The 21,392-nt window shown below is 40.8% G+C and overlaps 1 protein-coding gene across 12 annotated transcripts in view; it reads left to right on the forward strand.

Moving 5' to 3' along the window:
- The window catches only part of LOC135557410 (sorting nexin-14-like), a 30,040-nt gene that overhangs the window by 7,869 nt on the left and 779 nt on the right, over positions 1–21,392 (forward strand). For 8 of the 12 annotated variants that reach the window (XM_064990649.1, XM_064990642.1, XM_064990650.1 and 5 more), the window contains 23 exons: positions 5,473–5,551; positions 5,628–5,671; positions 5,773–5,860; positions 6,057–6,141; positions 6,274–6,430; positions 6,685–6,760; positions 6,910–6,954; positions 7,043–7,123; positions 7,383–7,497; positions 10,525–10,680; positions 10,859–10,983; positions 11,140–11,198; positions 11,611–11,637; positions 14,049–14,178; positions 14,481–14,655; positions 16,203–16,286; positions 16,447–16,547; positions 16,777–16,888; positions 17,175–17,215; positions 17,423–17,542; positions 19,669–19,792; positions 20,422–20,586; positions 20,852–20,947. In XM_064990649.1, the coding sequence (XP_064846721.1) occupies positions 5,473–5,551; positions 5,628–5,671; positions 5,773–5,860; positions 6,057–6,141; positions 6,274–6,430; positions 6,685–6,760; positions 6,910–6,954; positions 7,043–7,123; positions 7,383–7,497; positions 10,525–10,680; positions 10,859–10,983; positions 11,140–11,198; positions 11,611–11,637; positions 14,049–14,178; positions 14,481–14,655; positions 16,203–16,286; positions 16,447–16,547; positions 16,777–16,888; positions 17,175–17,215; positions 17,423–17,542; positions 19,669–19,792; positions 20,422–20,586; positions 20,852–20,947 (2,285 nt within the window). Of the gene's footprint in view, positions 1–4,171; positions 4,265–5,472; positions 5,552–5,627; positions 5,672–5,772; positions 5,861–6,056; positions 6,142–6,273; positions 6,431–6,684; positions 6,761–6,909; positions 6,955–7,042; positions 7,124–7,382; positions 7,498–10,524; positions 10,681–10,858; positions 10,984–11,139; positions 11,199–11,610; positions 11,638–14,048; positions 14,179–14,480; positions 14,656–16,202; positions 16,287–16,446; positions 16,548–16,776; positions 16,889–17,174; positions 17,216–17,422; positions 17,543–19,668; positions 19,793–20,421; positions 20,587–20,851; positions 21,042–21,392 lie in introns of those variants that run through there. The other 4 variants (XM_064990644.1, XM_064990646.1, XM_064990651.1 and 1 more) reach the window with 3 other exon arrangements.

Below are 21,392 nucleotides of genomic sequence, written 5' to 3' on the forward strand. Positions count from 1 at the left end.
ACCTTTGAGATCGCTTGACCTCCTGAAGTCATCTTGGACTGAAGTGTTTGACACTGCCTGAACGTCACTAAGGAGTTTTTCCATTGGGCTCACAAAGCAGTCTGTTGCCAACAGCTTTGATAAAGGGCACTCGACTTGGAGTATTAGCAACCATATTCTGAGGACCTGGCACGTCCTTGATGTCAAAATCATAACTGGCTAACTTGGCCACTCTGCGTTGCTCGCAACTTTATTAGGATCTGTATACACACCATTTTCATAAATGATATGACCAAGGAACTTGAGACTTCCAGAGAAAAAGCACTTCTATGGGGCCAACTCCATGTTGTGACCATCTCCAAAGGTTCCAAGGCCGTCGTCTCGTCTGGGCCAAAGACCAATAGATCATCCAAATAACACAGCAAATACATGAAGTTCAGATCTCCGAAGATACGGTCCATCATGCGCATGAAGCTTCGAGGGATGTTACAGAGACCCTGACGTAGACGGTTATATTCAAAGAGCCCCATAGGTGTTGTGAAGGCTGAATACTTCCTGTCATCTTCGTGCAGTGACATGTTATAGAACCCAGAGGTGAGATCCAGTGTGCTGAAGAGAGCGTTGCCGCTGAGCGCAACCAAGCAGTCCATCTAGTGCGGGAGAGGATGTGCATCTTTCAGGGTCCTCTTGTTCAACCAGCGAAGGTCTGTACAGATACAAAGGTCTCCATTTTTCTTCTAGACTAGAAGATCCCCCCCCTTCTCACTCAAGACCTGGCGCATCTTCTGGTATTGACTTGGAGGCACTCTTTGGAACGGAAGCCGGAACTGTCTGTCAGTCATGCGGATTCTGTGAACAAATCCTTCATCTTCTCTACAATCAAGATGGTGACGTGAAAAGATATCCTCATAGGAGTGAGCTATGTCAGCCGCTGACTCTTGCACTTCTCATTCACATCACAGGGCTGAGGTCCAAAGCACTCAACTCCAGCAATCTTAGCTTCTCTTCTGTGGAACGTGCCTCTTGTGGCCCGTCAGATCGGCCTCAGACGTGGCTGGAGGACAGCTGACCTGGTGGACTACACTGTTCTGGTTCAGTGTCTTGCATGTCCTCCATTGCTACACATGGGAAGATGTCTGCAAGCTTTACATTGTACTTCAGCCACACTGGACGGCCAGACGTGTTGATCAGCTTCAGTGGGACCCATCTGTCTCCCCACACAGGCATAACAATCCTTGCCAACATGATCCCCCATAGTGCTGAGCGAGACGTAGTAGGTTCTGTCATCGCTGAGCTGCCAGGAGACGCAACACTAGTTTTTGTTGAGCTTTCCCCGAACCAGATACTCGTGACCACGGTCAAGGCAAATGGCTGAGTTTCATCTCACTCTTCCTATCTCGTTAGAGATGTTGTCGCCTCTCCAGTGGTTGATTCCAGCTAACATGGTGAAAAACTGCTCAGATTCCGTTTCATCTGTGATGCAGGGAGCCGAGACTGCTTTCCAATAATTGTCACATTGTTTTGATACACGGAGTATGTGCTTGATCACTTTGGTTTCCAGTATTAGTTCATCATGTTGACCTTCTACTCCCGAGGTTGGAACAACCATCTTGCATCCATAGACTTCAATGTTTATGTTGAATGCAGACTTTGGCCTCACAAGGTGTCCTCCACAGCCAACAAGTACGACATCTGAGTTAAACTGGCTTTTCACATCAACTACCCCAGCATCTATTAACTTCAGCTCAGCCATCTCACTCATTGTACACGCCATTGACCCGCTGTCAAGCTTAGTGCCGAGAGTCACTTTGTTACCAACAGGTGTGTAAAACAGGCTGTTGCTTCTTCCTACTATATGTGTGTTCTGGTACACAACATATCCAGTCATGTCATTAGTCTTTGGCTGACATGTATAGAGCTTCGGCATTGGGAGTATCTTTACCTGTACTGCCTCCCTCAACACACACTGGCTTGTTTTCCTCAGCCGGACTGGACTGTGACAAAAGCCTGGGGCATGCATCTCACGGGTGACCAGGATTCAAACGGAGGAAGCACATACGCTCTCCCATGCAATGAGACTGAGTGCCTGGTATCATTACAGACCCTGCAGGCCTGGTCACTGGTACAATGTTGAGACCTGGGTTGTGTGTAGGGGGGTTGTGTTCACGGGAACCACTGTTTTGTCGCTGCACTTTCTCCATCATTAGTTCCAACATGTCCATCTCATCTGGCTGCTGCTGTGCATTGAACCAAGGCAGGAGTTATGGAAGTATTGCAGGAGGATGGGGTAGATTAGATCCAGGTTCTGTTTGACGTCCAACGACTCTTCACAACATTCCTGGCTTTTCCCATTAACCTGCTCATGATCGCTGCTGCTTGATCAGGCACCTCACATCTTTGCTTTTTCAAATAGTCTGTCATATCAACCCACTCCTGAACTGTGTACCCGCACTCCTAACACGATCAGCTAATGACTGATATATCCCCACTCCCCGACCATGAATCCCACTGGACATTGCATTGCTACCTGTATGTTTGCCAAACCAAACACCCCTCCCCTTGGCAATAGTAGGAGTAATAAAATAGTCAACTATTTCACTATCAGTAGAAGATTTGTGATCCCTGACACCGCCCTTAGATGAAACAAATTAAATGTCAAAGAAAAAGTTAAAGAAAAATTGACAAACTAAAAACTGGAAAATCACAACACTGAAATGACAAAACAGCAGCCCTATGGCATGAAACCAAACATCTGACCAGAAGAGCACACTTGATCTTCACTTCCCCCGTCAGGCTGATCAGGAGGATCATCCGGGTCACGGCACCAGTGTAACGGCTCTTGTATGGGTCATTGACAAAGGGCACAGTGCTGTTCTCTTTCACGGGTTATTCTCCATCAAATTTGAATTCTTTGGATCTGCAAATACATTCACAACACTGAACAACTGCAAACCCACCAAGTAAAGTTGATCATGCGCACATATACAGTACCAGTCAAAAGTTTGGACACACCTTCTCATTGCAGGGTTTTTCTTTATTTGTATTATTTTCTACATTGTACAATAATAGTGACGACATCAAAACTATTAAATAACACATATGGAATCATGTAGTAACCAAAAAAGTGCATTTTAAATTTGAGATTCATCAAAGTAGCCACACTTTGACTTGATGACAGCTTTGCAAACTTGGCATACTCTTGGCATTCTCTCAACCAACTTCATGATGTAGTCACCTGGAATGCATTTCAATTAAAAGTTTTGCCTTAAGTTAATTTGTGGAATTTCTTCAATGCAGTTGAGCCAATCAGTTGTTTTGTGACAAGGTACTGGTGGTATACAGAAGATAGCCCTATTTGGTAGAAGACCAAATCAATATCATTAGTTATTAGTTTAAGACATGAAGGTCATTCAATGCGGAAACATTTCAAGAACTTCAATTACAGTTGTAAAAACCAAGCGCTAATGATGAATCTGGCTCTCATGAAGACCGGCAAAAGGAAAGGAAGACCCAGAGTTACCTCTGCTGCAGAGGATAAGTTCATTAGAGTTGCCAGGCTCAGAAATTGTAGCCCAAATAAATGCTTCACAAGAGTTCAAGTAACAGACGCATCTCAACATCAACTGTTCAGAGGACACTGCGTGAATCAGGCCTTCAAGGTCGAAATGCTGCAAAGAAACCACTACTAAAGACACCAATAAGAAGATGCTTGCTCGGGCCAAGAAACAAGAGCAATGGGCATTCGACTGGTGGAAATCTGTCCTTTGGTCTGAGTCCAAATTTTGAGATTTATAGTTCCAACCGCCGTGTCTTTGCGAGACGCGGCGTAGGTGAACGGATGATCTCCGCATGTGTGGTTCCCACAATTAAGCATGGAGGGTGTGGGGGTGCTTTGCTGGTTATTTATTTAGAATTCAAGGCACACATAACCAGCCTGGCTACTACAGCATTCTGCAGCGATACGTCATCCCATCTGGTTTGGACTTAGTCCCACTATCATTTGTTTTTCAACAGGACAATGACCCAACACACCTCCAGGCTGTGTAAGGGCTATTTGACCAAGATGGAGAGTGATGGAGTGCTACATCAGATAACCTGGCCTCCACAATCCCCCAACCTCAACCCAATTGGGATGGTTTGAGATGAGTTGGTCCACAGAGTGAAGGAAAAGCAGCTAATAAGTGCTCAGCATATGTGGGAACTCCTTCAAGACTTGGAAAAGCATTCCCTGTGAAGCTGGTTGAGAGAATGCCACGGGTGTGCAAAGCTGTCATCCAGGCAAAGGGTAGCTACTTTGTAGAATCTCAGATATAAAATATATTTTGATTTGTTTTAACACTTGTTTGGTTACTACATGATTCTGTATGTGTTATTTCATAGTTTTGATATTTTCACTAGTTTTCTACAAGGTAAAAAATAGAGAAACATCCTTGAATGAGTAGGTGTGTCCTAACTTTTGACTTGTACTGTAAGCCTATCTAAATTGGTAAAAAAAAAGATAATCCCACATCCCTGTTACTTTTCACTTTAACACATAGTCTGGCCGTTGCAGTTGGGTTATTAGCAATTGTGTGCAGGTGGGGTGAGCAAATGGCTGACACGCGCATCACTACAACTCACCACTCACGTTTACATTGTGAATGCTTAAGAATAAATCTTGTGTTGAGTAATGAACAGCAGTGGCATTGATGAGTAACATGCCAAGAAGGATTTTTGCCCCATTGGTTAGAGGTGCATCTGGAGTTAATCTGCCATCTAGTGGACACAAGATTACGGTTACATTAACACTATGCGATTGTGAATTGTCAGATTAATATAGCGTTTGTTATAGCATAGTTTGAATATAACCTTTACATGCTTTGCAAGAAAAAACGATTTCATAAAATAATACTGTTTACATGGACACATCTGAAATCAGGCTACGTGATGGCAGAATATTGTCAATCAAAATAAAAGTTCTACCACTATGATCATCTTATTTTTGGGATGCGTTTCACGTTGAGTTCAGACATATATAAAGTTTGTTTGTGAAAACTACTTCTAAGACTCATACATTCAGTTGTTCCGAACTCACTTACTCACGCTACAGTAAGTTTGTGTTAGCACATGCGCAGATCAAATACACTGCTGGAACGCCGATTTCTAAGGTGTTTACATGTCCTAATAATTTGAAAGATTGCTCAGAAAACCAGGTGATTTAATTGTTGTATGCTTACTTTGATTTTTGACTGTACGCCGATTTTAAGATGAGCAGAGTAAGGCGTTTACTTGACTTGCGTCATCTGCCTACTGCCATAATCAGTTTATTATTGAATTATTACTTTGCATGTAAACTTACTCTGAGTATGTGTTGCACAGGACCGACTGACACATTCACACATCACTATGCAAATTATTGTGATAAATATGGCTGAATTGTGATTTGTAAAAAATTGTAAAAATTGTAATGTAAAAATTAAAGTTAAAAAACTTGAAATATGTTGTCCTTCACAGACCAACATTGCTCCTAGAAAACTATCAGCCATGGTTGGACTTGAAAGTCTACTCAAAAGTGGATGCTTCTATGTCAGAGGTACAGTAATGGGTCATTTCAAAGATAGAATTTACAAAATCACAAATGAAATTAATTATTGATATTTGGCCCTTAGTTGCTCGAGTTGGTTCTGGAGAATTTTGTATATCCCTGGTACAGGTGAGTAGTTTCTACCACAGTTTTGAACAATTTGACTTGGGTTTTCTGTCTGGATTTTGGAATGCGTATTTCATTATGCTTTTTATTACTTTACTTTATAGAGACATCACCGATGATGAGGCATGCGTAGATGAACTGAGAATGACTTTTCGTTTCTTTGCATCTGTGTTAGTTCGACGCGCTCAGAAGGTGATATATAGTTCTGTCTATTAATCTCTTTCACCCACATTCTGTTCCCCGAATAGTAACCTTTGTCAAGACATCTTAGCATATATTAGAATTTTGTATGTAATTTGAATCCACATATTGCTAATGGTTAATACCGTGTTAATGTGCTGTGGCTGTTTTTCAGACTCTACGCTAACTGTGTAATTGTTTCACACAGGTTGATGTCCCCTCACTTATTTCTGGCAAAATGATGAAAGCTGCCATGAAGCACGTTGAAATCATTGCAAAGGCCAAACAAAAAGGTTTACAATTTGTTTTGTAGATTTGCACATTTTCATTCTCACAGTAGTATTCTGCACTGCAAGATGTTGGTCAATAAAGAAAACAAAATGTGTACTGGCTGTGCAAGGGTTAATACTCTGTGTGTGTTCTAGTGAAGAACACTGAAGGTTTGCAGCAGGCTGCTCTGGATGAGTATGGCCCTGACCTGCATGTTGCCCTGCGCAGTCGCAGAGAGGAGCTGCTTTATCTCAGGAAGGTGACGGAGATGCTCTTTTCCTATCTCATGCCACCCAAAGCTACTGACTGCAGGTAGGCCCACCCAACCAGGCAGTCCATGCACCTCTGTCAGTTTTATATATTTTATATGTATTTTATTATTCTTATCACTATCTTGTTATCAAAATAATTGACATTTAACTGTTTATTATTGATCTTAACCACTAAATATACTGAGTGAACATTTTTTCTGTCAGATCTTCCTCAAGTAAAAACTGAGAACACTACTGTTAAATTCATTTGAAATCAGGCACTTTATCTGAATCCTATGTCTTCCTGATTGTCAGATCTTTAGCTCTGCTGATGCGAGAGGTCATGGTAGGGTCTGTGTTCCTCCCCACCTTGGACTTCATGGCTGATCCTGTAAGTAGAATGTTGTGTGCTTAGTGATATAGGATATGAATACGAACGGATATAAATGAGCAGAACATGTACTTCTGGAATGGTAGCAATTTAACTGAGCGGTGGTTGACATTCCGTCTTATTGATGCATTCCTCCTGTTGCTTTTCAGGATACTGTGAACCACATGGTTCTAATATTTGTTGATGACTCTCCAGTAAGTAAATTGGGCGTTTTACCAAACCTCATGTGGAAGCATCATGCTGTAATGCATTTGTGATTTATTCCTCAAATTGTTTGCCCAGCCTGAGCTGGCCATGGATCCACCATATGCCCTGGTTCCATTCCTGCAGAAATACGCTGACCCTCGTACCAAGAATACATCTGTAAGTACTTAGTCCCTTCAGCATTTGGAACAGAAAGCCCTTGTCATTGGAATGGATACATAACTAACCATTAATAGCTGTACTACTGTACCCTCCTAGTTCTAACAAGCACAAATAGAAAGGTAGTCGGTAAACTAAAACAGAAGACATGACAAAATAATAAAAATGAAGGCAATAGTTAAAGTATTGGTTTAGAGTTTTGCATGGACAAGCACAGTTTCTGAACTCTGTGGCTGTCCTCCCGCCTGTGGTTTCCCAGGTGCTGAAGCTGGAGCTGAAGGAGATCCGGGAGCAACAGGACCTGCTCTTCCGCTTCATGAACTTCCTGAAGCAGGAGGGGGCCGTGCAGGTTCTTCAATTCTGCCTCACTGTGGGTAAGGACAGCACCACTTTCAGAGATCCTCATACAAGGCTATAAAAGGCCTTTTGTTTGCCTCCTACCACATTCTCACCCCTTAATTTTTTTTTTTTATTGAGTTGTTTGTCATGACAGAAATACATTTGTATTGCCATCTTTCCTGCATGCTACTCCCATATTGAGAGGCATGTATATTGAAGACCATAAGTCCATGATGACAGAGTAACCATAGTCAGTGATGTCTAGAGTTACAACACTCAACCCCACTTCTCTTTCTTTATTAGTGTGCTTGCTGAAGGCAAGACACTATTTCTTATTCGACTTCTTCAGGCCCACTCTAGAGCTTAAAATATGTTAGCTATTAACATGAAACCGGATTGCCCCAGTTTAGATTGTTTGAGAAAATATTTTTGATAGCATTTCTACTTTTTTTTTATTACTGCAATATTTAAATATTTAAATGAGCTCCCATAGACTAAAATGGTATTTTTTTTAAATAATAATATAGACCTATCAACCATTTTACTGTTTAAGCTATCAACTCCAAACCAACATTGAGATGTTCAGACTGACCCTACTTAGATTGCTTGTCAAAAACCTGTTGGTACTATATATAATCTTTGAACTATAACTGTTTCAAATGTGTATAAATAATCATGAGTTTGAATGAAACCCATAGGAATACAGAGGTAGCAATTCAAAATGCGCCCCTCTGTATGTGTATCCCATCTAACAGATGATGTCTGGTCAAAAATAGTTTGATATTGTTGCCACCTAGGGCTGTTGCGATGACTGTATTGCCGCCACACCAGCGGTCACAAGTCAAAAGGCAGTCAAATTCCACGTGACCGTTTAGTCAGGGTAATTAGGCTTCTCCAAGTTCTAATGCTGCTGATGGTCATTAGTAGCCTACCAAACTTGCTAACTGCTTGGGACTCAGCACCCATTGTCCCTCTAATCACTCTAACATCAATGCAAATGTATTTGAAAATCTAATCAAACACTTCATGAGAGCCAATGAGCTCCTGTTACACAACATTTCTATAGGCTATGCAATTGCATGAGAAAACAGAGTGATGGCCTCTATTTTAAAAAGAGGATCCCATCTTTCTATAGGCTAGGCCTACTATATTTATTTCTCAACTTTCCTAATATTAAGCACATTGCTTATCTTTACCTCAGGAGTATAGCCAACCTGGCTGGCATTTATAAAATGAACCATGGGAAAAGCGCCCTCCATTCGCTACTGAAGTTCAAAGATGACATGTATTTTTTACCACTGCCCCTGTTTCGAGACAGGTGCATGATAATGGTCCATTCTAAATCAAAAAACATTTTACACATATATTATTTAGTACACGTAAAGACAAGATTAAGTCAAGAATAGTCTGATGGGTGGCAATATTAACCTATATATTATCACTTTTATTGCATACCAGAACTGTCCCAGACTATGTTTGGAATATTTATTTCTCGCACAGAATAGAATAGGTTGACTGTTGTACTATGGGTGATAGTAGATTGACATAGGCTAGTCCTTTTGCTGTTCGTTAGGCCTCCTCATCTTGTTGGCTGACGAAAAGTAAATGTGGACAGTTCTTCCAATATCTTCAATATGCACCTCCAAATTGGATAAGGACACGCGCAGTTGCGTCTCGGATGTGTCGGTCGTCACTTGTATCCTGTGAGAAAGACCCAATGATGTGATGGAGAGCCATGTGAGTGAGCGGTGCTTAGGAGCGTACAGCACTCGGGGTGAAGGGTACAATGTAGCACAATGGCCACTGGCTGCAAAAGGCATGTATTTTTTAGGGGGCATTACGGACACAAAGGGGATGCCGGCGTGAAATTCGAGGCATTATCAAGCGCTTGTCTAATTGTGAGAGAATGAGAGACAAATGAAGTGTGCAGTTTGAGCAAAAAAAGCAGAGCTCATGCCTTTCAAGCAACTTTTTTCAAATCATTAGTTGCATCATGCAGCCTTACAATGTATTAAAAATCAAAACATATAGCCCAACGTTTGTAGAACAACTTAAGTTACATTAATGACTCATTAATAATAGCCACACTAAATTAGCCATGGACGGAGGTAGGAATTTCAACTTGTGGCTTTACTTACTTCTCTGTACTGGCCTGTGATTATAACGGTGATTTTGATCTGACCATAAATTCATACATTGTGCCTCAGGCCTGAGAGGATGGAAGCTAGATGTAGTAGGCTAATGTTAACTAGCAGGCTAATCGTTGCCCATGAAGTCAGACTAGCCAGCCAGCATTTTAGCCAGGTAGCCGAGGACAACAAAAACTGTGTGTACTGTATGAAAATCATAGACCGTTTCGGCAACATGAAAGAGAGGAGGATGGCATTAGTGTTTTTCTACACGTAGGGTGAATCGACATGTTATTTACTTACACGCGCGCACACATCAGTACCATGGACAGCCACATATCTAGCTTATGTTGATTGGACTAAATTGTTTTTGAAATCTTTTAGTTGTCACTATATTAGACTAAGCATAGGTGATTTGATGATGTTGAAATGGTGCTGGAATTAGTGGAGGCAGCTCCCTGTTTTCTTTGACTTGTGTTAACCCTACGGTGTTCTAAATCAATAGTTGTTTAGTAGTCTGAAAATGTCGGAAACGTTAACTTGCTTAACCATGCTGTAGGTCATGTGACTGTTTGTTACATGCTATATGTTTTGTGGACTTCACTGGACATATGTCCGGTGAAGTCCATAATATGTCCACTCTCTGGTTTTGTGTTGAAACAAAGGTGTGGTTGAGTTTATTCTGCCACTGTGCATTATTGTCCCGACCATTAAGCCTTTATATCAGGGTCGCAAGGCATATGAACTAACGGTATAGAACAAACCACCCAAGTATCACAACACGTAGGTCGTAATATGGCTTTTTTCCCCCCTGGCTTGGCTTCCCCAGTGATTTTACCCACGCACCTCTACTGTTTGGAAGTTTTATAAAACATTGATCAATCAAGTAACACTGTAATAGCATTCATCTACTTCTCCTTCATGTCATTCCAGAGGAGTTCAATGATAAGATCCTGTGTCCGGAGCTGAGTGACTCTGAGCTGCAGCGGCTGCATGGAGAGGTGCAGCACCTCTATGAGACCTACTGCCTGGAAGAAAGCATCGACAAGATCAGCTTTGACCCCTTCATCATCGAGGAAATACGAAACAGTAAGCTCTGCTAGATTCTCAGTACACAATCATTGTTCAACATAGTGTGACATATGCAGCCTTTTTTGTTCAGATATGTGCGATTTTCTCAAAGTCCACAAACCTTGAAAATATATATGACTTGCTCTTTTTAATATATTTTATTTATTTTACTGTACTCTGTCATAATTGGCACTAGTTGCACAGGGGCCGTACGAGGGTGTGGTGAAGCTGCAGACTATGCACTGCCTGTTTGAGGCCTATGAGCATGTGCTGTCCCTGCTGGAGAGCGTCTTCACCCCCATGTTCTGCCACAGCGATGAGGTGAGCCCAAGTACAGCACCTACACTACTATACTATCGTCTGTGTTCTAAATTGCACATAGGGCAAACATACTATGACAGAGTCAAAAGATATACAAAAGCAAGTTGACAAATGGATAACATTTTCCCACATTTATAGCTCTCTTTCTCTCTGCAGTATTTCAGACACCTTCTGAGGGGGGTGGAGTCTCCAAAAATGGACACCAGAATGAACAGGTTTGTGCTCCTGATGGCAATGACTACATTGGAAAGATGTCTAATATTACTCTAACCTTAAGTGGTTTAGTGTAGTTCGTTTTATAGTTTTTTTTGGTGTTGTCATAATATAGCCCACAAATGTTCCCTTTACATCTAAATAGAGACTTAATTGGAGAGCTTTAATATTCTTCCAAACAGAAGTGTTAAGACTAGTTTCATTATGTCATTCATGTAATACACAGAATGCCTCCAAGTCTAAATCAAGTTCACATCAACACTACATTAGGGTGGTGTATTATTTTTGGCCCCAGTAACAGACCTGTTGACGCCCACCACATCCACACAAAGGGCACTGAGGCTAATTTGTACTATTTGTGGGCTGCTCCTGTTTATCCTGGCAGCCTGTGATTCATTGTGCCTATTATTCCAGGAATAGTCTGAGTTTGGATGATATGAGGTGAGTATGTGTTTTGAATGATGCAGGCCAAGCTAATGTCCCTCGGCTGGCTTCCGTTGATTTAGCTGCTTGCAAGATATGCTATTTAATATGCCCAGAATGAAGTGAATGGAACCAAAATTTGCCTGAGAACAAAAGCATTGTGGGGCAATAAGCACTTGTCTTCAGTAGGCTTTTGCAATCTAGTGTTTATGTGTTTTTGTATTGACTTACCTTTACCGTGTTGAATTGCGCTAACTGAACAAGAATTGGGGTTATTGGCCTATGTTACATTTTGGATAGATGTATTGGTCTTTATTTTAGCTGCACCTTTTGAATATACAAAGTAGAGGTCGACCGATTTATGATTTTTAACGCCTATACGATACCGATTATTGGAGGACCCCCCCCCCCCAAAAAAAAGAAGCCGATACCGATTAATCGGCCGATTTACATGTTTTTTATTTTTTTAATGTATTTGTAATAATGACAATTACAACAATACTGAATGAACACTTATTTTAACTTAACATAAAACATCAATAAAATCAATTTAGCCTCAAATAAATAATGAAACATGTTACATTTGGTTTAAATAATGCAAAAACAAAGTGTTCGAGAAGAAAGTAAAAGTGCAATATGCGCCATGTAAGAAAGCTAACATTTAAGTTCCTTGCTCAGAACATGAGAACATGAAAGCTGGTGGTTCCTTTTAACATGAGTCTTCAATATTCCCAGGTAAGAAGTTAAGGTGTAGTTATTATAGGAATTCTAGGACTATTTCCCTCTATACCATTTGTATTTCATTAACCTTTGACTATTGGATGTTCTTATAGGCACTTTAGTATTGCCAGTGTAGCAGTATAGCTTCCGTCCCTCTCCTCGCTCCTCCCTGGGCTCGAACCAGGAACACAACGACAACAGCCACCCTCGAAGCAGCGTTACTCTTGCAGAGCAAGGGGAACAACCACTTCAAGTCTCAGAGCGAGTGACATTTGAAACTCTATTAGCGCGCACCCCGCTAACTAGCTTGCCATTTCACATCGGTTACACCAGCCTAATCTCAAGAGTTGATAGGCTTGAAGTCATAAACAGCGCAATGCTTGACGCACAACGAAGAGCTGCTGGCAAAACGCACGAAAGAGCTGTTTGAATGAATGCTTACGAGCCTGCTGCTGCCTACCACCGCTCAGACTGCTCTATCAAATCATAGACTTAATTATAACATAATAACACACATAAATACGAGCATTAGGACATTAATATGGTCGAATCCAGAAACTATCATCTCGAAAACAAGACAAGTTTATTCTTTCAATGAAATACGGAACCGTTCCGTATTTTATCTAACGGGTGGCATCCATTCATCTAAAAAATCCTGTTACATTGCACAACCTTCAATGTTATGTCATAATTACATAACATTCTGGCAAATTAGGCGGCCCAAACTGTTGCATATACACTGACTCTGCGTGCAATGAACACAAGAGAAGTGACACAATTTCACCTGGTTAATATTGCCTGCTAACCTGGATTTCTTTTGGCTAAATATGCAGGTTTAAAAATATATACTTCTGTGTAGTTGATTTTCAAAAAGGCATTGATGTTCATGGTTAGGTACACATTGGAGCAACAATACGCACCGCATCAATTATATGCAACGCAGGACACGCTAGATAAAGTAGTAATATCATCAACCATGTGTAGTTAACTAGTGATTATGATTGATTGATTGTTTTTTATAAGATAAGTTTAATGCTAGCTTCTTACTGCATTCGCGTAACAGGCAGTCTCCTCTTGGAGTGCAATGAGAGGCAGGTGGTTAGAGCGTTGGACTAGTTAACTGTAAGGTTGCAAGATTGAATCCCCCAAGTTGACCAGGTAAAATCTGTCGTTCTGCCCCTGAACGAGGCAGTTAACCCACTGTTCCTAGGCCGTCATTGAAAATAAGAATGTGTTCTCAACTGACTTGCCTAGTTAAATAAAGATTAAATAAACGTGTAAAATCGGCAAAGTCTTTGTCCAAAAATAGCAATTTCCGACTGTTATGAAAACTTGAAATTGGCCCTAATTAATCGGCCATTCCGATTAATCGCTCGACCTCTAATACAAAGATGCGAGTGCTTGAATGGAGGATGCTTTGTGTGTGGCTAGCTTTGAGCCTTAGTCTGTAAGCATGTACTCCTGTAATACACAACTTCAAAGTACCTCTCATCTGTTTTCGTCTGTCCGTTAGTTGAATGTGCAGCGTTTCATAATGTGTTCTCTCGTTGTGTGTTGTTCGGATTTGGAAATCAGCACGGCATTTTGACATGAGGCAAGGCTGCATTAACATCAGACGTTTGCATAAGTGGCCTCAACTGTTGGCAGGAACACATGCAGTCGCTCACAGCTCCCTTTCCGACTCTCTGTTTTTGTTTGTGCCTGTGAAGGAATATCTCAAAACGAGGGGAGTCCTTCGGGATAAGCAGGATCGGCAGCAAAATCAAAGGTGTCTTCAAAAGCACCACCATGGAGGGGACTATGCTGCCGTACGCCATGGTCAACGCTGAAGATGAAGCGGTGAGCGCTTCCCCTCCAAATGGCACTCTATTCCTGATATAGTGCAATAATTTAGAACGGACACCCAAAGAGAAACCAATATCACTTCCTCATCCTCCACTATCTGTATATGAATAGGTGGTTTTCATGTTTATCACCAAAGGGTTTATTTTTTTGGCTTAGTACAATTTAAAGGGACGTTCTGCTATTGGTGCATATATATTTTTTTACTTATATGTAAATTATTTCATTCTAAAAGAATATAACTTATGTGCCTCATGAGCTTAGTTCAACTGTCGTCCCACACCTCCCATATGTTGCAGATTGAGGAGGCCACAGTGGTGGTGGAGGATAACATCCCAGTGGAGGCTTGCAGTACTCCAGGAGTCCTGAGGAACCTGTCAGCCTGGAGCATCACCATCCCCTACGTTGATGAGCTCAATAGGGAGAGAGTCCCTGTGTTCTGTATCGAAGTGGAACGCAACGACAGGAAGGAAGGTGAGGGCACGACCAGAGGTGTTTATGAGTTAGTCCCAAATGGCGCCCTATTACCAACATAATGCACTACTTTTGATCAGAGAGTCCTGGTCAAAAGTAGGGCACTATGTAGTAGGGCTGGGCCTAGATATGGCCTAAAGATAGTTATGAGTGATTCAAGATATATTGGGGCTGGGTGGTGTACTGGTATGAATGTGAATACTGGTATGATGTAATGCCATGATGTGGATTTTGCCATATCATGGTAAATTAATAAATGTATGAAATAAGGCGTCTTTTGTTTTGTTCAAAATTTCAGTCGAGTGATACAGCTTAGTGGGCTAGTTCAAATAGTTTAATCTTTTACATAGCTTTTTTTTTTTTTTTAGCAAAGAAAAAAAGTAGGAGCATGGACGTTACAAGCAATCTGCCTATCAATCAAAGTCAACAAAAGGAACATGCAAGCAAACATTTAGTGAAGTAAACTCCTTTCGTTAGCAAAGGTGTCCGAAACACAAGCGCAAAAGTGTAAGCAAGAATTGAGGATGACTGAAGACGAGGAAAATAACACTATTGAGGTTGATTTGCAGGACGACTGGAACTGGTTTGGCTTTCAGATATCGGACCTCAACCAACAAATAGTATTGTGTAAGTTGTGTAGACTCATTGTGCTTGCCAAATGTGGAAACACCAGCAATCTTTTTCACCATCTGAAATGTGCGCGAATATGAAGAATCTACCAGACTGTGTGCAACAAACCCCCGGAGCAGCAGAACAAGTCTCAAGACATCTTCAAGCCAGACCCGCATTCAGCTATCACTCAACGCACCAATCATTAGTGGTAATCCGTATGACAAGAAGTGGAATGAAATAACGAATGCAATTACGTATCACATAGCGAAAGACATGGAAACAAATCAAACTGTGGAGAAAGACTGTTTCAGAAAGTTGATTCGAACTCTATACCCAAGATACGAGATCCTGAGCCGTAAATACTTCAGCAAAACATGTCTACCAGAACTCTAGAACACCCTGCACCCTCCTGGCAAGACAGTGAGGTCTTTGAATCCATCCATGTTATGAATGTTGGGAGTTGAGACATAAAGAGTATCGTTCTCCTTTATTACAGAAAAATAATGTCTTAAGTATTTCGGTGTCCATATGACCGATTCTGTTCACCCAAACCTCAAATGCAAATAGCAAGTTTAGACTGCTTGTTGTCAGAGAGCAAGAAGTTATCGTTTGTCATTGTTGTGAGTGGCATGGGGAGGGACTTAGTGTCTGTGTGCGAGTGAGAAGGTGCACAGAAGGAGCGAAGGAGATGAGACCAAAAATACATAAACGCTCAAAGACAGGGAAAAAATGTACTTTTGATTGTTGCGCTAAAACATAAATTCAAATCAATCTAATGAATTCTATAAGTCGGCCTACCTACTATGTAGGGAATGAAGTGCCATTTGGGAAGCAGCCATACATTTGATGAATTATGACAGTGGGGATTGGGAAATATAAAACTGCAGTATTGATGTTGGTTTTCAATTCTGTTGATTCTTGAGTGGTTTTCTCAGTGTGGCAAGAACCGGAGAACTGGTCCATCTTCAGAAGATACATGGAATTCTACGTTCTAGAAAATAAACTCACAGAGTTCCATGGTAAGACGTCATTTATACTTTCTGACACATTTTAACAGAGGAAGTATATCCTTTTGGCTTTATTTCAGTCCTGTGGCTAGTGGATTCAGACAGAACTTTTGTTTCCTTTTTTGACACTGTAAATGTCACTAGTAAATTGACCTTGTTCACTTTTGCACAGGCTCATTTGCAGATGCACAGCTTCCCTCCAAAAGAATTATTGGACCAAAGAACTGTGAGTTCTTGTCATCCAAAAGGGAAGAATTTGAGGAATATTTGCAGGTAATGATTCATAGGCCTGTTCCTCTGCATAGTGTGAAGTAACTGTAGTGCATTCAAGGCTTAAAAAAACAACAATCAAATTACTCTAATATATCGTCATCTCTCGCTTTTGGTGAGTCCTGTGCGTGTGTGCATATGCATATTTGTATTGTGTGTGTATGTGTGTGTGCACATCTATGCGTGCATCCGTGCCTGCATCCATGCCTTTACGTGCGTGTGTTGGGAACAGAGACTGATGCAGCACCCAGAGCTAAGTAACAGTCAGTTGTTGGCAGATTTCCTATCGCCTCACAGCATGGAGTCTCAGTTCATGGACAAGATGTTGCCTGATGTCAACCTCGGTATGGAGCATTTTCTAACACATTCATACAGTACATCATTAACATCTATGGAGCATTTTCTAACATATTCATACATTATAACACGAGGAGGGCTAAAGATGCCCTGGAGAAGTACATGTTCTGTGTCCCAAATGCCACCCTATCCTCTATAGTGCACTACTTTTGACCATGCATTCATACAGAATTTATAGGACTAAAAATGCCATGGTAAAATACATGAAGTTCATCATTGATTAGCTATGTAGCGCCATGTGGATCTGTGTTGATTGATTTTATTCCTTCTCAGGTAAAATATTCAGGTCTGTCCCTGGAAAAATTATTAAAGAGGTAAGAGGCATTTTTCCAATGTGCTTTTAATAGTAGAATATCTCTTGGGGTTCTGGCCAATACCAATATATCAATGTCATAGTTCATCTCTGAGACTCAATTTAACTGGAAAAGGAAGTAGATATGATCAGACAATATTCCGGCTCAGTCGACTGATAGTATTCACAGTGTTCTGTCTTTGTTTTCCTCTGCATCTCTGCCTGCCAGAAAGGACAGAACCTGGAGCCCTTCATCCAGTCCTTCTTCAACTCCTGTGAATCTCCCAAAGCCAAATCTAGCAGACCAGAGATGACCATGCTCAGCCCTACTGCTGAGAAGAACAAGAAGGTGAGGCTAGGGTTGCACAATTCCCCAAAGTAACCTAAAAAAAAGCCTATAGGGTCACATTTTCCCCACATTCCCTAGTTTTACCTTTACACTTACTGTGCAAAGCTCCCCATTTGCCCTGGGACCACGTACACACTTCACAGTGAACACTGGTTGTATACATATCTGAGATTGATGGGAGGGATATCTAGGAATGTGTCCTGCTTCAGTGGACAACCTTGACCAATGTTCCTTCGAAGTCTTGTTTTGAGAACAAAGCGAGCTCTGCATGTAGCCACGTGCCCATTTGTTCATATCCTTTGCTAGTTAGGAGTTATTAGCCTAGATCATTTGTAGTCCGCAATGGGGGAGTGATTGCTTCCTACAAAAGCATCTTTGAAAAGTGAGTAGGGTAAAGAGCTTTTTCTTGTCTTAAAGGGGCAGTGTTGTATTTTGAGACAGGCTAAGTAACCAATAGGCAGAGGGCAGCATAATATGTCTGATTCTCTATAATTATGGGAACAAGAATACATTTTATTTTGTAAAGTGGTTTAATTTTCAGTCACCTTCCTTGTCTAAAGGTGTTGCAGGAATTAAATTGCTCTGTTTTAACACCCAATTGAAATTAAACACTCTGTCAATTAATAAGGATTTGTAAGACCCTTATTCTATAATAATAGACAGAGCCCAGTCTTAAAGTCAAACAGCAGCCTTTATTCACGAGAGTACTGCTCCTTACACATTTTACCACAGGTTATAAACTGAAAATGACGTCACGGGTTGGTACTGAAACTAATGACATCTCCGCTCTAATACAAAGGCTGTATGGTTCTCACATCGTCTTTCCCTATTAAGATGATATATGACTTGAGCTCAGGACAGCTGGTGTAGATAAGCCCTCTAGCCAGTCTGGCTATGAGTTCATTCATTTCTACCATGGTACAGACAGGCATTGTTCTAATTCTTGATTATATTTGCACACATTATATTCAGTACTAAGGTTAAAAAGAAAATTCATACATATACAGTAACATAATAGTATTGTGATTAGTACATATACAGTAACATAATAGTAGTCTGATTAGTACATATACAGTAACATAATAGTATTCTGATTAGTACATATACAGTAACATAATAGTATTGTGATTAGTACATATACAGTAACATAATAGTATTCTGATTAGTACATATACAGTAACATAATAGTATTCTGATTAGTACATATACAGTAACATAATAGTATTCTGATTAGTACATATACAGTAACATAATAGTATTGTAATTAGTCTGTCCTGATTGAAATGTATACATAATTAGTCATTATTGATAAAAATTCCCTTAACAAAAGGACAACTGCATAAACAGGTTTATGTCAAGCCCTACAGGTTTTTTTTCCCAAGAGGCTCCTGGAATGTGGGCCTACATTGAACACCAAACATTGCCTGCTACTGTAGGCTGAATGATAGAACAGCTATTTCTGTGTTAAAATGTTATGGGATGCATTTTCTGTTGTTTTTGATGGTAGGCCCTTATGATTAGATAGCCACAGTAGCCTACTTGACCTCTGTCTGCAACTAACTTAAAGTCGGTACAGCCTCAGTGTTCACAGTAAACAACCGCTGGAAGTTGCACTGCATCTTCACAACGTAGAAGCTTGTGCTCAGCAGACCTGAAACTTGTTCAGTGACACTAAACATTTGAAGGAGCATTGGCCTTGACCCCAACTAATAAATTAAAACCATTCCTCGTAACTCTCAGGTGTTTTTACAAATGACCCCACGATGGATGCTGGAACCAAATATTTGACCATCTTCCGTTTAAAAAATAAAAAAGTGTTTTTGTCAGTGTCAAATACTCCTTAGCCCTGCTCTTTGACAGGATGTGCTCATTTCAGTCACAATGATAAATATTTGCATGTTCCTTCCACTAACCGTAATGAGAGAATGTTCCGGTCATTCCAGAGTTTAGCACTTTTGAAAAAACATATTCCATGGATATGTTGCATGTGTAATCTCAGATTTAAACGATGAAGTGTGGCAGACTGTTAACTGTGTGGTTTGACTCACTCTGAACTTCCTTGAAAGGCTGAGTTGTGTGTTTTGTAGTCCATTTCTCATCAATATAAAAGATTTCTATCTCCCTAGCTATTCACTGACCTGTACAAAAACAACGCTAACCTGCCCGAGGGCCTGGAGAAGAAACACAACCGGAACTGCTTTATGGAGGTGATCTCAGTGGAAGGGATGTATGACTACATGATGTTCATGGGTAAGTGACCAGGCACCAGGGAAGAAGTAGTCCCGTGACTGAACCATGAAATATGGTAGTCACACAAATAACACAAACATCTTGAGCATAATACGGCTGTCATTAGAAGTTAATCTAGTGAAAGAATATGGAGGGTTTTAGTATTGCCAGTGATGGCCACTACAGTACGTGTAGGTAGGCCTGTAACTGATGGTAATGAATGAAGTCCAACATGAAAGTAAAACAAGGACAATGTAGGCATATATATATATATATATATATATATTTTGACTCCATTAGCGATGTCAATACGAAAATATGACACTCTCCAACCTGGCATTTCTTAATTTGTTGATTCATATTTATAAGTAACCTGAAATAATAATAATGAAATGGCATGATGATAATAACAAAGTGTAATGGCTTTTTAAAATAGCTTTTATTAAGAACCATATTCATGCAAGCAAGTGTACAAACAGAATTGTGACCGTCACAGTGCTAGTTGTAGGAAGGTCAGGACTGTCAGGCCCACACCTATTACCCAGCCATGATTCTTCTCATTGTGTTTGGTGCTGTGTTGAGAGACTGTGTTTGTGACAACTGCTCATGTAACAAAATACATTTGATGAAATGATTGTTTGACCCGACAGGTCGAGTGGTGTTCCACATGCCAGACTGGTTGCACCATATCCTGTCAGGGGGACGGATCTTGTTCAAGAACACGCTGGAGGCCTACATGGATAACTACATCCAGCACAAACTGGACGTGATCCTGCAGGAGCACCACGTCGTCTCTCTCATCACCATGCTCAGAGGTACGGTGAATTGCATCAGTAATGTTTCCCCCTTTATAAACCTTTTGACTGTTTTTCTTCCCCGACCCCTCCTATTTCCTTCCTAGGGCTCCACCAAAGGGTTTTAGGGCAATATACACAATCACTGTAGATGTTGCTGTTCCACTTCAGTGCTTAGCCAATCTCACTTTTGTTGTTGTGAATTACTGTCCATTAAGTTCTGGAATTGCCTTGCCTTGATCCACTTCTCCCAGACTCATGATGATGTTTTCTGATCCTATCTTAGATGCTGTGTTCTGTGAGACCAGTGAGGAACTCACTACAGGAGACAAGCAGAGAAGAGCCAAGAAGGCATTCGAAGAGATGATGAATTATGTGCCAGGTTAGACCCAAGCTTTTAGCCTGGTCATGGAATGACAAACATGATATGACAAGGAGTTGGTATGATAGCAGAAACAGACTGGCACTCGCCGACGGTGAGTTGGGATATGCAAAAAAAACATTTCCAAATCACACGTGTGAAATAAGAAAATATAAGCACCCACCAAATTGTTATTATACAAACAGACTGGAACTCAGGCTACCTAGTATTCTTTTACTCTATTCATGTGCTGCACAGATCCAGTATGCACTCTCTACACAAGATATCTAGCTCTCAGCATGATGGATTCATGTCTTAATCACAGTTCATTAGCCACCAAGCAAGTTCCGTTTTGTTACATTGTATTAACAAATGACATCCAGACACAGAGAATAGTTTTCACCAAGCCCAGATATTTTCCATTTCGTCATATCAATAAGTCCCATTGCCAGTGCATATGCCCCTA

The sequence above is a fragment of the Oncorhynchus masou genome, chromosome 16, assembly GCF_036934945.1.
Source record: "Oncorhynchus masou masou isolate Uvic2021 chromosome 16, UVic_Omas_1.1, whole genome shotgun sequence".
Taxonomy (NCBI): domain Eukaryota; kingdom Metazoa; phylum Chordata; class Actinopteri; order Salmoniformes; family Salmonidae; genus Oncorhynchus; species Oncorhynchus masou.